At 35.1% G+C, this 12,880-nt stretch overlaps 2 protein-coding genes and 1 non-coding gene across 3 annotated transcripts in view; 1 reads left to right on the forward strand and 2 right to left on the reverse strand.

Annotated features, from left to right (window-relative positions):
• LOC135846233 (putative glutathione-specific gamma-glutamylcyclotransferase 2) overlaps positions 1-12,880 on the reverse strand; it is a 232,342-nt gene that overhangs the window by 54,951 nt on the left and 164,511 nt on the right. The gene's annotated exons all lie outside the window — the stretch shown is intronic.
• Positions 1,135-1,253, forward strand: LOC135849558 (5S ribosomal RNA). The gene has a single exon (XR_010559574.1). It is a non-coding gene; the product is annotated as a 5S ribosomal RNA (ribosomal RNA).
• Positions 2,287-4,786, reverse strand: LOC135847409 (oxygen-dependent choline dehydrogenase-like). The gene is made up of 2 exons (XM_065366921.1): positions 4,535-4,786; positions 2,287-4,446 (listed from the first exon to the last, which is right to left on the reverse strand). Exons 1-2 carry the CDS (start codon positions 4,559-4,561, stop codon positions 2,608-2,610), a joined length of 1,866 nt encoding a protein of 621 aa, XP_065222993.1. The 5' UTR covers positions 4,562-4,786; the 3' UTR covers positions 2,287-2,607.

Below are 12,880 nucleotides of genomic sequence, written 5' to 3' on the forward strand. Positions count from 1 at the left end.
CCGAAGCTAAAATTTTTACTGAGTGACATTCAACTTAAAATGAAGGTCTCCATCGAATTTGGTCAAAATATACTCCAATATTTTTTCCTTCAAGATGAAAACAATTGCTTCCCAACTCAAAATAAAAATAAACCTACTGCACATACCTAATCTACCTTCTGCATCTCACATTCAAGTACCTACGAGTACAATTCTTCACATCTACACAAAGGTACACTCACGTTGAAACAATTACATTCGAGAATTCCTCGCAACATAATAAAGTGAAAGGGTATAATTGGCTACGTTGATTAATTAAACACACCGACAACAACGCGAATGTCAGATATTTCGTCCAACACCTGACGTACCACCAACTCGACCAACCACTCCATATAGTGCTACAATTGGTTAAGTAAAGACTAAACAGAGATACAAGACAGCGTACTGTATAATTTGGTGATGCATACTACACCAAAGGTCATTGATATGTGTCATAAGTATACGAGATCTTCTTCTATTACCTATCGAGTGAGTAATTACTTCGGTCCATCGCGTCGGATTATTTTTCACGCTGTTAATTATCGCGCGAAAAAAAAATACCCGCAGGAATGGGCGCCTTGGTAGTTGGTATGTCGATGTCTAGATAAATAAGATATACAGACTCGAGTCGAGTACGAAATTCTAAAATTCGTGGAAAAGGATGACCGAAAAAAAATAATGTGCAGTTCACGATGGGTCAAAATATCGATGCAGTCGAGGTACCTCTACCTTACCTATATTGTACATTCGAACGCATGATCTTCGTTAAATTGCATAAGAAAGATTTGTAGGTTCTTTGGCGAGAAGATTGGGATCATTTTTCGACATATGTATTTTTCAATTCAAAATTTAATGCTGACTTCGTCATTCGTATTCAACGCGATTTTTTGCAGAAATGACCAAAAAACTCAGTTAATAGTCAACATTTTGAAAATTCCTTATTTTGCCAAAATTATCCTAAGAAGAAGTCCTTGTGATGTTTTTTGCCAAAATTGTCTGCAAAGTTCTGTTTTTACCTAACTTGTCAAAAAAAACTCGTTTTTATGTCAAAATTGTAAAGAGGTTCATTTTTTTTCTTTAATTCAGAGAACTTTCAACGTAACGAAAGCTTTCGCCAACGTTCATACCATGCTGAATACACCGGTTCTCGTCCGATCACCGAAGTTAAGCAGCATCGGGCCAGGTTAGTACTTGGATGGGTGACCGCCTGGGAAAACCTGGTAACGTTGGCTTCTCTTTTACTAATTTTTTCTGCTCTAAATTTCGCGTTTTCAAATTTTTATTTTGAAAGAGAAATTGCCAAAAAAAACTTCTGCTTTTTGCCAAATCGTTCAAAAAGTCCTGTTGCCAAAATTGCCAAAAATTCTTGCTTTTGCCAAAATTATCCTCTTTTTTGACATAAAATGATACATACATAAGTTTATCATATCTTTAGATATAAGATACACAACGTATGTTTTTCTTTAGAGTATTTAATATTGGTAAAGGACCTTCAAAAATGCTAAAAAATTGATCTTTCAAACCATTTGTCCCTCTTGATGGGTCAATTTTGATCGAAAATTTTTTTTCTCTCACTGTCAAGCCAAATTTGGATTAAAAGTTGGTCAATGTTCGAGTTTTTGAATGTAATGAACTCCTCCAAGCATTTTATCGATATCCTCTGGTGTAGTTGGAGGTATCTAAAAGATTCCGGTGTATTTTTAGACCATCTTCAATATATTCGTTGATTTCTGTTTTATGAACCCCCTTTTTTACCCCTATAAAATATGGCCAATACAATACACGATCATGTTCGATTAAACTAACCCAATACATATCACTTTTTTTTTAAATTTTGGTAATTTTTCCCATCATCTTCTAAAATACGAGTAGGTAAGTGAAAATTTGAATTTGAAAATTTAGTCAAATGTATTACCTGACTAAATAGTCCGGCATATGACAATAAGAGTAATTGCACCCCCCCCCCCGGCCGATCCTCCGGGACAACTTTTTTCTTGAAGGGGACATCCTAAGGAACATTTTAAAGCAAACTTGCCAAAAAAAAAGTTGGCCTTACTTACAAAATGGCCGCCATTTTGTAAGTAAGGCCAACTTTTTTTTTTTGGCAAGTTTGCTTTAAAATGCTCCTTAGGATGTCCCCTTCAAGAAAAAAGTTGTCCCGGAGGATCGGCGGGGGGGGGGGTGCAATTACTCCTATTGTCATATGCCGGACTAAAATGTTTGTAGAATTTATGCGAGAAAAACATCTCAGGTATACCCATGTAAAATCAAGTTTTTTTTCAAAATGTTAAGATTTTTAGTATTTAATTAGTACGCTGAATTTTATTGAATTGGAAGCCTGAATAATACGAGTAGTAATTGAAGCTGGATCGCTCTTACGGATGATAAGTTGAACAACAACATTACAAATACTTATACATATTGTACTTAGATACTACATATAGCTGATAATGTAACTTGTACATATTATAAACTATCTTATAGGTGGGTAAATACTTAAATATTCAAGTTCAAAATTAGAAAAAAAGCATACCTAAAGCCCCTGGATCTGGAATTTTTCTCACAAATGCACGTAATAGGTATGTATTAATCCATCAAAAGTTTATTATGATCTTGTTTGATCATGTCAGCTGTTTTTTCAGCAATCATGACGATGGTTGGATTTGTATTAACTGATACAATATGCGGCATTACGCTTCCATCGCAAACACGCAAATTTTGTATATTTTTTACCTTCAGTCGAGAATCTAATACAGTGGTAGAATCGCATTTTGCGCCCATTTTAACACTACCAACCGGATGGTAGAATCCTGTCACTATATGATAGAAAGCACATTTCCAATAATCGTCGCTATCCAGTGGATGTTGTTGGCAAGCTGGATAATTTATTAATTGCAATTCTATACCAGCGTCGACGACTGGTTTAGTTTTGAATACTTTCTGCATGTATCGTACCCCTCGAAGTAATGTATTCACATCTTCTTCGTTTTCTAAAATATTCGGAATGATTTTCGGAGGATCTTCCGGTTTAATGGATTTCAATTGAATACTACCTCTGGAATGCCCTTTACTGACGACCAACATAGGAAACAAGGTATCAGCTTTGTCGTTCCATTCGGTGAATAAATTGCAAGTTTCATCAGAATAGCCAAAACAATTGTATAATGTGTGACGTCCGTTATAAGTGTTCATAAATGATTTATAAGGTAGCCGCATCCAAATAATTTGAAGATCGTGATTGGGATCTCCATCGTTTCTAGTATTGATGAAAGCCATCAGATTAGTTATTCCTAAAGTTGCAACATTCTGATCGAACATTTTTTTCATATCTTGGTTTATCTGGTCAGAAGTTTTTTTTATTTCCTCGGGCGAACGATGTAAATTATCAGTAGCGACGAGACCCATGAAACCGCAATGATCGTGGTAATTCAGACCTACTGGTAAATCAGCTATTACTGGAATTCCCATCGATTCTAAATGATTTTTCGGACCTATTCCGGACAACATTAATATCTGAGGTGAAACAATTGTGCCTAATGAAAGTATTACTTCGTGTTGCGCTTTAATTACACAAGTTTTTCCATCTGCTACGGAGACCTCGACACCTATGGCCATTTTGGTTCGCTCATCGATTACTACTTTACGTACAAGAACGTTTCTAGCAAAAAAGAAATTTTTTTTAGAAGTAGCCGGCGATATGTAGGCTTTAAAGGTGCTGCAACGTCGACCATCTCTTGTAGTACTGTCGGAAATACCATAGCCAGTCGTGAGTTCTGCGTTTAAATCTGGTATCAAGCTTAGATTTGTCTCAACGAATGCTTTTTCAAACACCGATACTGCCGGATCAGCGGATTCTAACCTAGAGCATGTCATAGGACCTCCTTTGTTATGATAGACAGGATTGAAATTCTTACTGCGATAATCTTCCATTTTTAAAAAGTACGGTTTCACTGATTCGTAATCCCAGCCTTCACAACCTGCGTCTTTCCATTCGTCAAAATCATTACGAGTACCTCTTAGAAATATTTGAGCATTTATGGTTGAACTTCCTCCACTCGCTTTGCCTCTAGGTATTGAGCTAATTTTACTGTCCAAACCTTTGTAAAGTTTTTCATCCGGTTCAGCCAAATAATTGTAATCTAATTCAGTTTTCAAATTTGTGGTCCAAAGGTAAGGTATTTCAGTTTTATTTTCAACGTGATCAGATCCTCGTTCCAACAGCAGTATGTTCCAACATGTTACCTCACTTAATCTCGCAGCCAACGTTGCTCCAGCGCTGCCTGCTCCTGCGATAATAAAATGAAAAGGAGTATCATCGTTTCCAGTACATAAATGACTCGAGTAATCTTCAGGGTATTCGTAGGTTTGTGAATTAGCGTTCCATGCGTGTATATCACAAAAGTACCACAACAGCGAGTGCAAAAGCTGGAAAAATACGTAACTGTTGTTATAGATTGCGAATTATTTTTAATCTAAATTTAATTGATTTTTGAACATGTATTATACTATTTACCAAATAGTTGCCTTTAGCTGATCTCATCTTAATCTTGTATAGTCGTATAAGTAACCGAGTTATGAATTCATTTCCATTCTTAATACGATGATGTTAAATAAACTGAACAACCCGGCATACTGACAGACAAATTTTACAATACCTAGTCTACGTAAAACATCCTACTGAAATCACACGAAATTGCTGTTAAACAGTAATAAATAACATTAACTGTACTAATCATTCGCTAGAAATTGAGGTAGATTTGGTGTATTCGCATAAAACCATACCATTGATTATTGTACAATGCCAAATTCCAACAATTTATTGTATCCACACTGGTTGAACTGCCGTATACACTATGTAATCTACAGTTGGTAGGTATTGATAAAACCACGAGGGATTTTTAAATTTTTAAATAACTAAATAAATACAGGTTGTACTGTGGTTTCTACTCGCGTATCTATGTTGATTCAATGATTTCGATTCATTAATCGCAAATGAGGTGACATTGCACTTGACTACATGCATTGTATTTTTTGTATCAAGTAATTACACACAGATTTTTCACTTGTTTTAAAATTTTTGTATGACTGCAAAGCGTGAAATTTGATTTTTGTTAGTTTATTGTTCATCTGTTCAAATAGGTTCCCAGTGTTCAATCTGTTCTGTGTAGATACATAATATATTGGACCGTTAGTGCAGGAGATTCGGCATGTTACCGGGAAAAATTGTTACAAAAGGTTTTTTTGGCTCAATGTATTATATAAGGTGTCCTAAAAAACATATCCAAAATCCGCTAAAATCCGAGCAGGCGTTCACCCCTTTTTTGAAGCTTTTGGGGACGCCCCACCCCCCTAAAATGAGTTGTGGTAAAAATTGCAAACGAGGTGTCAAAAAGCATTAGAATTTCACGCTGAACACGAATATCACATTTATTTTTCCATATTTTGACTTTTAGTTCGAGTTTAGAGGCTCAAAAGTTATAAAAATGCCATTTTTTGAAATTTTGCCCAAAATTTACCGATTTTAACGGAATTTTAGGAACAAAACGGCTTTAAATGGTCAATTTGAACGGGAAAATGTTTTATAGAAGGTGGTGGGAGAAGATAAAAGGATACGTGTGTCATATTCAAGGTCAATTGATTATCCAGAGCCATAAATCAAGTGTCAGAAATCGGATAAAATGTGACATTTACTCTCGTTTTTTTGCTCTAGCCAATTATAGCATCACAACCCGCTCTAATTGTCAAAAAATTCCTATTTAGATTTATTGCAAAATTGACCCTGCCATTCCCACCTCTGTGTATGCTCCGAACACCATAAACCTCAAGCAAATACTCAAAGTGGTCAAAACCTGCTCTTATAGTCCTGTTGGGCAATACTATGGAAATAGCGGTACTTACACAAAAAATAGTCCGGGCAGAAATTATTTACAGTCAAGACGTTCAGTAAAATCGCATCGAACATGATATAATTATATTTCGCAAATTTGAATCCAGTCTCACCCTTACTAATAATAGTAGGTTTTTAGGTGGCTAGGTACTTATCTAAAAATGCAAATTATGTAAAAAAAAAAAAGAATGCACAAATAAAAATTTAACCTAAAAATCATGAAATTTTCCACATTTCTGCAATGAAAGACATTGGATAATTATGTATCACTGTAAGTATTGATGGTAAAATCACACAAAATGAAGTGCCTTACTGTTAAATATGAGAATATATAATGAAATTATGAGTCGCCATTACCACTCCTTCCGTTTAAATCAAACTTTTTAGGTACCTATGTACTCATCCATACTTCATGTGATAGAAAGTGAATTGCAGCATCCATCAATTTGACCATGCGCCTAACTACATATAATAGGATTTTAAAATCTAATTATGTAGTTATGAATCATCTCTTCACTTCCTTTTACCACCTTTTCCACAAAATTGTTTACCTATGCACATTTAATTGCTTTGTAATAATTACCCAAACCGGAGTTTAGTGATGTTGTCAGAACATTGATGAGCCTATTATTATTGGGAGTGTTGTTGGCGAAAAGTGAATCCCAATTTTTGAAGTAGGTAATCTTATCATGATCGTCTGTGTAAAAAAAAGGAAACAAAATTCTTCTTTTGAAGATTCTCAATTGATAGCCTGTATAACGATTCCATGTTCAATAATTTTAATGTAGGCCTATTTCGAATTTGGTTTCCATTTCTTATCATTCGTAGATTTAAACAAACGGAAACCGGGAAAGTTGAATAAATATTTTTATCTCATTTTCAAAAAAATTCCCGCTTTTCTCGTTATAAAATTTCATTGAAAAATATACTAAGCCATCCCTTTTACAATTCAAAGTCATCAAAAATTGTTCCATTTAGGCTAGGTTGGAAAATTTCTAGTTCCACAAAAATAAACAAATTTGTCCAATATTTTCCCAGTCACAACAGCAGTACCTTTGAATCCTTTTCTTCTTCAATTTTTCAGCGATCAACACAGACTACATCATACGAACATACCTACATTGCACCATATGTAAGTTGAGACCGTAAGTGCAGGTTTTGAGCACTTTAAGTATTTGCTCGAGGTTTATGGTGTTCGGAGCATACACAGAGGTGGGAATGGCAGGGTCAATTTTGCAATAAATCTAAGTAGGAATTTTTTGACAATTAGAGCGGGTTGTGATGCTATAATTGGCTAGAGCAAAAAAACGAGAGTAAATGTCACATTTTATCCGATTTCTGACACTTGATTTGTGGCTCTGGATAATCAATTGACCTTGAATATGACACACGTATCCTTTTATCTTCTCCCACCACCTTCTATAAAACATTTTCCCGTTCAAATTGACCATTTAAAGCCGTTTTGTTCCTAAAATTCCGTTAAAATCGGTAAATTTTGGGCAAAATTTCAAAAAATGGCATTTTTATAACTTTTGAGCCTCTAAACTCGAACTAAAAGTCAAAATATGGAAAAATAAATGTGATATTCGTGTTCAGCGTGAAATTCTAATGCTTTTTGACACCTCGTTTGCAATTTTTACCACAACTCATTTTAGGGGGGTGGGGCGTCCCCAAAAGCTTCAAAAAAGGGGTGAACGCCTGCTCGGATTTTAGCGGATTTTGGATATGTTTTTTAGGACACCTTATATAATACATTGAGCCAAAAAAACCTTTTGTAACAATTTTTTCCCGGTTCGGCTAATTTTTGGCTTAAATCTCCTGCACTACGTCTGGACCCAGCTTTATGGTTTGTAATTTCCATTGAAAAATATAAATTGTTTAATTCATCATTCGGCTTTCCGCTATTGTTGGAAACACTTTTTTCCATTCTGATTTTTCTAAATAGCGTAAATCACCTCTTGATTTTGGGACAATAATCTGATTTTGAACCAATGCATGATCTAGAATAAATTTTAAGTATCTAGATGATTTTTTAGCACAATTTTTGGATTTTTTTTCAAAGTTTTTAAATTTTGGTAAGATTTGTTGAACACGTGCGCATGGTACCTTTTGAGTTTAAAAAGATTTTATTAAAATTTTTGAAAATTGAAATTGAAATCAAAATTTGTATTTTTCGCAATTATTGATTTCGAGTTGAACTTCTCAACAATTTTTGGGTAATTTGTTCACGCTTGGTAACTTTTTGTAAGTTTGACTTGCGATACCTATTTTCATTTCGAAGGATTTCTTTTTCATCGAGCATTGTGGAAACGTGTTTAAATTGAAAATATGTGAGAATTGTAACTGAATTGCTCTGACCTCAATTTGAATTTTTTGGCATTTTTTTATTCATAGAGCTCATGATTACAAGCCTTGCGAACTTCAGTAGATGAGCGTTTTTATAACCTTTTGAACACGTTTTCTACGATAAAATTTGACGCTCAACATTTTTGGTTCTATACATTTTTCGCATAATTTTGCAAAAATGAAAAAAAACTGGTATTTTTCAGGTGTTTTTGCAAAAATGAACTTGTTACAGACGACATTTACAGACGACATTTTAATTTTATGGATTGGTAGAAAGACAGTACCTACTTGTAGAAAGGCACATTTTGGTGAAAACAGTTTTTGTGCCCAACCCTTCAATCCGGATCTGGGGCAGTTCAAAGTTTTCTTTTGTCGATTTTACCCCCACCACTATGATGAAATTTTTTGTAAAAAATACGTGTTGAAAAGCCCACGCTTCTCCTACAAATTCAGCGTGGTACCAGAATTTTCACCTCTCTACTCCTGGATATCGATTTTTTCGCGAAGAAAACCGCGTTTTTTAGCTGATCAAATCAAATCAAATCAAATATTTATTATTTAAGCCTCTTGTTGTTTTTAGGTGAAGCCTCTCTGCCTCTCATCGTTGTTAAGTCTCTCGGTGTTCTTATTTTGAAGTCTCTCGTTGTCTGAAGTATGTTATTGTTTTTTGGAGTCTCTTCTTCAGTACCCAAGGGAAGCATTCCCATGTACGAAGTCTCTCGTTGTATTTGTAAATATGTTTACGCGTTATGTTCATGTGTCATGTACTTAATTATATGCTATCTGATGTTGAACTGTTCCAGGTAGAACCACACTCTGCTGCAAACCTTGCTGTCTGGAGGCAAGACACCGTTTGTTGGTAGCCACCGAGTTTGGCCCGCTGCTGGGTCCTCTACCAAGGGACAGAAGTGAAATAAACAATAAATAAATAAATTAAAATTCTCGGCACCTTCTCCAGGGCCGAGGATCCCTTGTGCGAGTTGTCACTGCATGAGTTGTGGGTTTCAGGTTTTTGGGCTTGGGACTTTCGGCCATGTCTGGTGAAGTGAGCGTGAGGTGGTCTGAGCGGCTGGTGAGGTTGGTGTTTAGGAGAAATGAGCAGTTTCAAAGTGCAGTATGATAGGGGAAAAAAAAATTATTATTTAAGAGACCACAAGCGGCATTTACAAGATCATTTACATATGTAGTGCTTACAGAGCCGCATTACAGTAAACAACATACACAATAAAATAAAATAAGTAATGGATACAAATAATTAAACAGAGGGCTAGAGTTTTCCCAGGAACTCATCTACGCAATAAAATGCCCCCTTAAATAGCCATTTTTGAAGAACTTTTTAAAATAATTTAGTACTTACTATGAACATCTCTGATCTGTGGAGGGAGACTATTGACGATTTTGACTGCTATAGTATCTATTCCTTCCCTGTTGACTGTAGTCCTCATTTGATAGGCAAAGATTGAGTTTATCCCTCTAGTATTATAGTTATGGGTTAGTACTGAAGGCTGAATAATATTCTTTTTTATCATTATTGATACCTATAGGGATGGTGTTGTAATAATTTTTTCATCAATGAAGGTTTGTTTACAGGATTGGGTAGGGGCTAAGTTGAACATTGTCCTAATAATTCTCTTTTGGATAACAAATATCCATCTAGAAGGGGTTTGACTGAGTCAACACAAGTAGGGAAAAACTGCCCATTTTGTTGATTGATATCATTTTTAAAGTGATTTTTCTCCAATTTTAAAAGAAGAAAAAAATTGGTCCGACGAGCGAAGCAAGGCTGAAAGTTTTTGAAAATTTGATTTTAAAAGACTTGAAAACCAGATTTTGAAAAAAAAGAGAGGAAAGGCCAGAGCGAGGCGAGGGCAATAACTTTGGGGAATTAGTAAGTACTTTGAGAGAACTACCCGCACAACAATTGTCGACGTCGACATTTACATCGACTACGTTTTTTCCAACATGATGATGGAAAAGTGATCAATTAATTATTTAGTAGGAATCTTCTGTCCATACAAAAGCCAAATAAATGAAAATTTTCGAAATTTTCTCATTATTTCTGATACCTCTACATGCCAGATCGACATGTAGATGTAAAATTCGATGCTCGAAATTTACATCTACAACGATGTCGACCAATTTTTCAGAATTGAAATTTCTGTTTTAGTGTTTAAAAGTTTAGTAAACATTCAAAAATATGGTCTTGTTCAATGAGGAAAACAAATTTTTTAGGGCATTGACGAAATTATTCACTTTTCCACAGTTTTGAGTTGTAGATGATTTGATGTTGATATTGTGGATGTATTTGTTGATGTCGAATCTCACATCAACATTAACATCGACATGTCGACATGAAAAATGGATTAGTTTAGTACTCTTAGATAAAGTATTGCACCATCTATGATATAAGAAATTTCTGTTCGACTGTTTGATTATACAGACTTTTCGTCTGTACTTCTTCGGAAGTGGTCTTTGCATCCATGCTGTTTTCAGCACAAGCAATAGCTACATCAGAGGAAATCATTTTTGGAAAAAAAAAATATAAATTTTTAAACTCAAATTTTATAATTTTACAAAGTCGGAGGTCAACATAAATTGCGATGTGAATGTCAATCCATCCACATCCGTCACTTTTGGATGCCTCATGTCGATGTGAATTTCGACCCTGTGTCGAGCCAATTGTCGACACGAATGCAGATCAACATCAGTCGACAATTACATCGACAATTAGCTCGACACAAGGTCGAAATTCACATCGACATGTGGCATCCAAAAGTGACGGATGTGGATGGGTCGACATTCACATCGAAATTAGCGTGGTCATTGTTGTACGGGTATAAAAAAAATAATGTTTTTTAATGCAAAGAGTTCGTTTTTCGGTTTATAAAATTTCAGAATAATTGGAAAGATGTTTTTAGGATGTTAATTTTGATAAGGAAAAAGTCAGAGAACAGGTCCAAGTGAAGGTGAAAACTATTGAAAAATTGTATTTCGGGAAGTAGGTATGCGAGAATCTCATTTTTTACTTTGAAACTTTGAAAATTGAATACTTTGTTAACGATTTTTTAAACAGAATTTCAATTTTGAAAAAGAAAAGAAAACAATCTCAAGCTAAGCGAGGGCAAAAGCTTTAGAAAATTGTGGTTTGAAAAGCAGAACAATATCAATTTTAATGTAAGAACTTCTGTTTTTTCATCTCAACGTTTTTCAATTTTATCAATGGTTTTTTGACATTGTAAGCGGGTTCGCTCGGGCAAAAGCTTTTCTAAAGTTGTAGTTTCAAGAAGCGACAATGAATAATTTGAGAAAATATAGAAAACAATAATTTAGCCCAAGCTAAGCAAGGGCAAAAGCTTTTGAAAAAGATAAAAATTTTGAGGATACATTATGGTAATTTTGTCGGCAAATTAACATTTAAATCTTTTCAAAATTTTGTAAATTTTGTACATTTTGAGCAGATTTTCATACTTTTTTAGGTCATTTTCAAATTTTGTACCTTTTTTGTAAATTCATACTTTTTTCGTGCTGTAGACACCCTGATAGTAAGCTACATTTAGTGTAGGAATGGATGCTGTTTTCTTCAATTGATAGAGAAGGTAGTTATAAGATGATAGTTTGTTTAAAAGCTTATTTACATGGTTAGTCCAGTTTAGATTAGTTTCTACAGTAATCCCCAGACGCCCCTCTGGCTTTTGTGGCTCGGGTAAGTTGGCCAAAATATGCCAATTTATTCTCAACCCAGGTGATTAATTGTTCTTTTATGTTTTAGCTTTGATTATCGCCACCAGATTTCATAACATTCGAAAGAAATTGAAAGATATTGTCAATATTGTCCACATACAGGAAGTTACTCTTCAAAAAAGGTACGCAATAGGACCGTAACGCCCGTGCGGTCCGTTGAATCGTGAAACCAACGTGAAATTCGGTTTTAGCGTGCTCGAATATGTAGAAATCGATATGTCACTCGGCTACTCTATTTTTAAGGTTTTACCTCTTTGCCCCCCTCCCCCCACTGGGCCATATTAGGAGCGTTTCTTATTTATTTACAATTTTAATGCTTGGGAATGTTTTGGTGGGTTGAAGGGCTGAAATCCCACTAGAAAATATTTTTTGGAGGTATCCAACAATAATCCATAATAATTTTTCAAATCTGAGAAGTGAGAACCGGGCCATTTCGCCTATTTTACCCGGGAATACCCTCAGTAGCAAAACTAGAATTTCTCGACTGCTGTGCAACCCCTCCTCTTCTTCACTTGCTTCCAAAAAATTCAATAGCTTTTCAATACTGGACTTCAAAAATCATCTTCAAACTAGCAGAATCTTCAATACACGAACTGTAACCCCTTTATTGATGCTGATTTCACACACAAATCGATCATTTGAACCATAGTGATCATCTAATCCACACATCGAACCGAAGCTTTAGCTGGTGTATGATTTCGTGATTCTCAATCAAGTTCATCTCCTCGAACATCACATCAGCTCGATTCTCGACTGGCGTTCATGAAAACACCTCGCACCAAAATACCGAAGCGATGAACGCGCCATATTACCTAACACACGTAAACGTTCTTTTTCGTTAATCTTATTCTTATTTGTTCATTATGTAACGTTGACAAATGAGCT

The sequence above is a fragment of the Planococcus citri genome, chromosome 5, assembly GCF_950023065.1.
Source record: "Planococcus citri chromosome 5, ihPlaCitr1.1, whole genome shotgun sequence".
Taxonomy (NCBI): domain Eukaryota; kingdom Metazoa; phylum Arthropoda; class Insecta; order Hemiptera; family Pseudococcidae; genus Planococcus; species Planococcus citri.

Excerpts from the sequence above, each read along its gene's own strand:
- LOC135847409 (XM_065366921.1), bottom strand. The coding sequence starts at position 4,561 with ATGAGATCAGCTAAAGGCAACTATTTG. Across the intron at positions 4,447-4,534 it reads CAGCTAAAGGCAACTATTTG|CTTTTGCACTCGCTGTTGTG; the intron begins GTAAATAGTATA and ends GTATTTTTCCAG.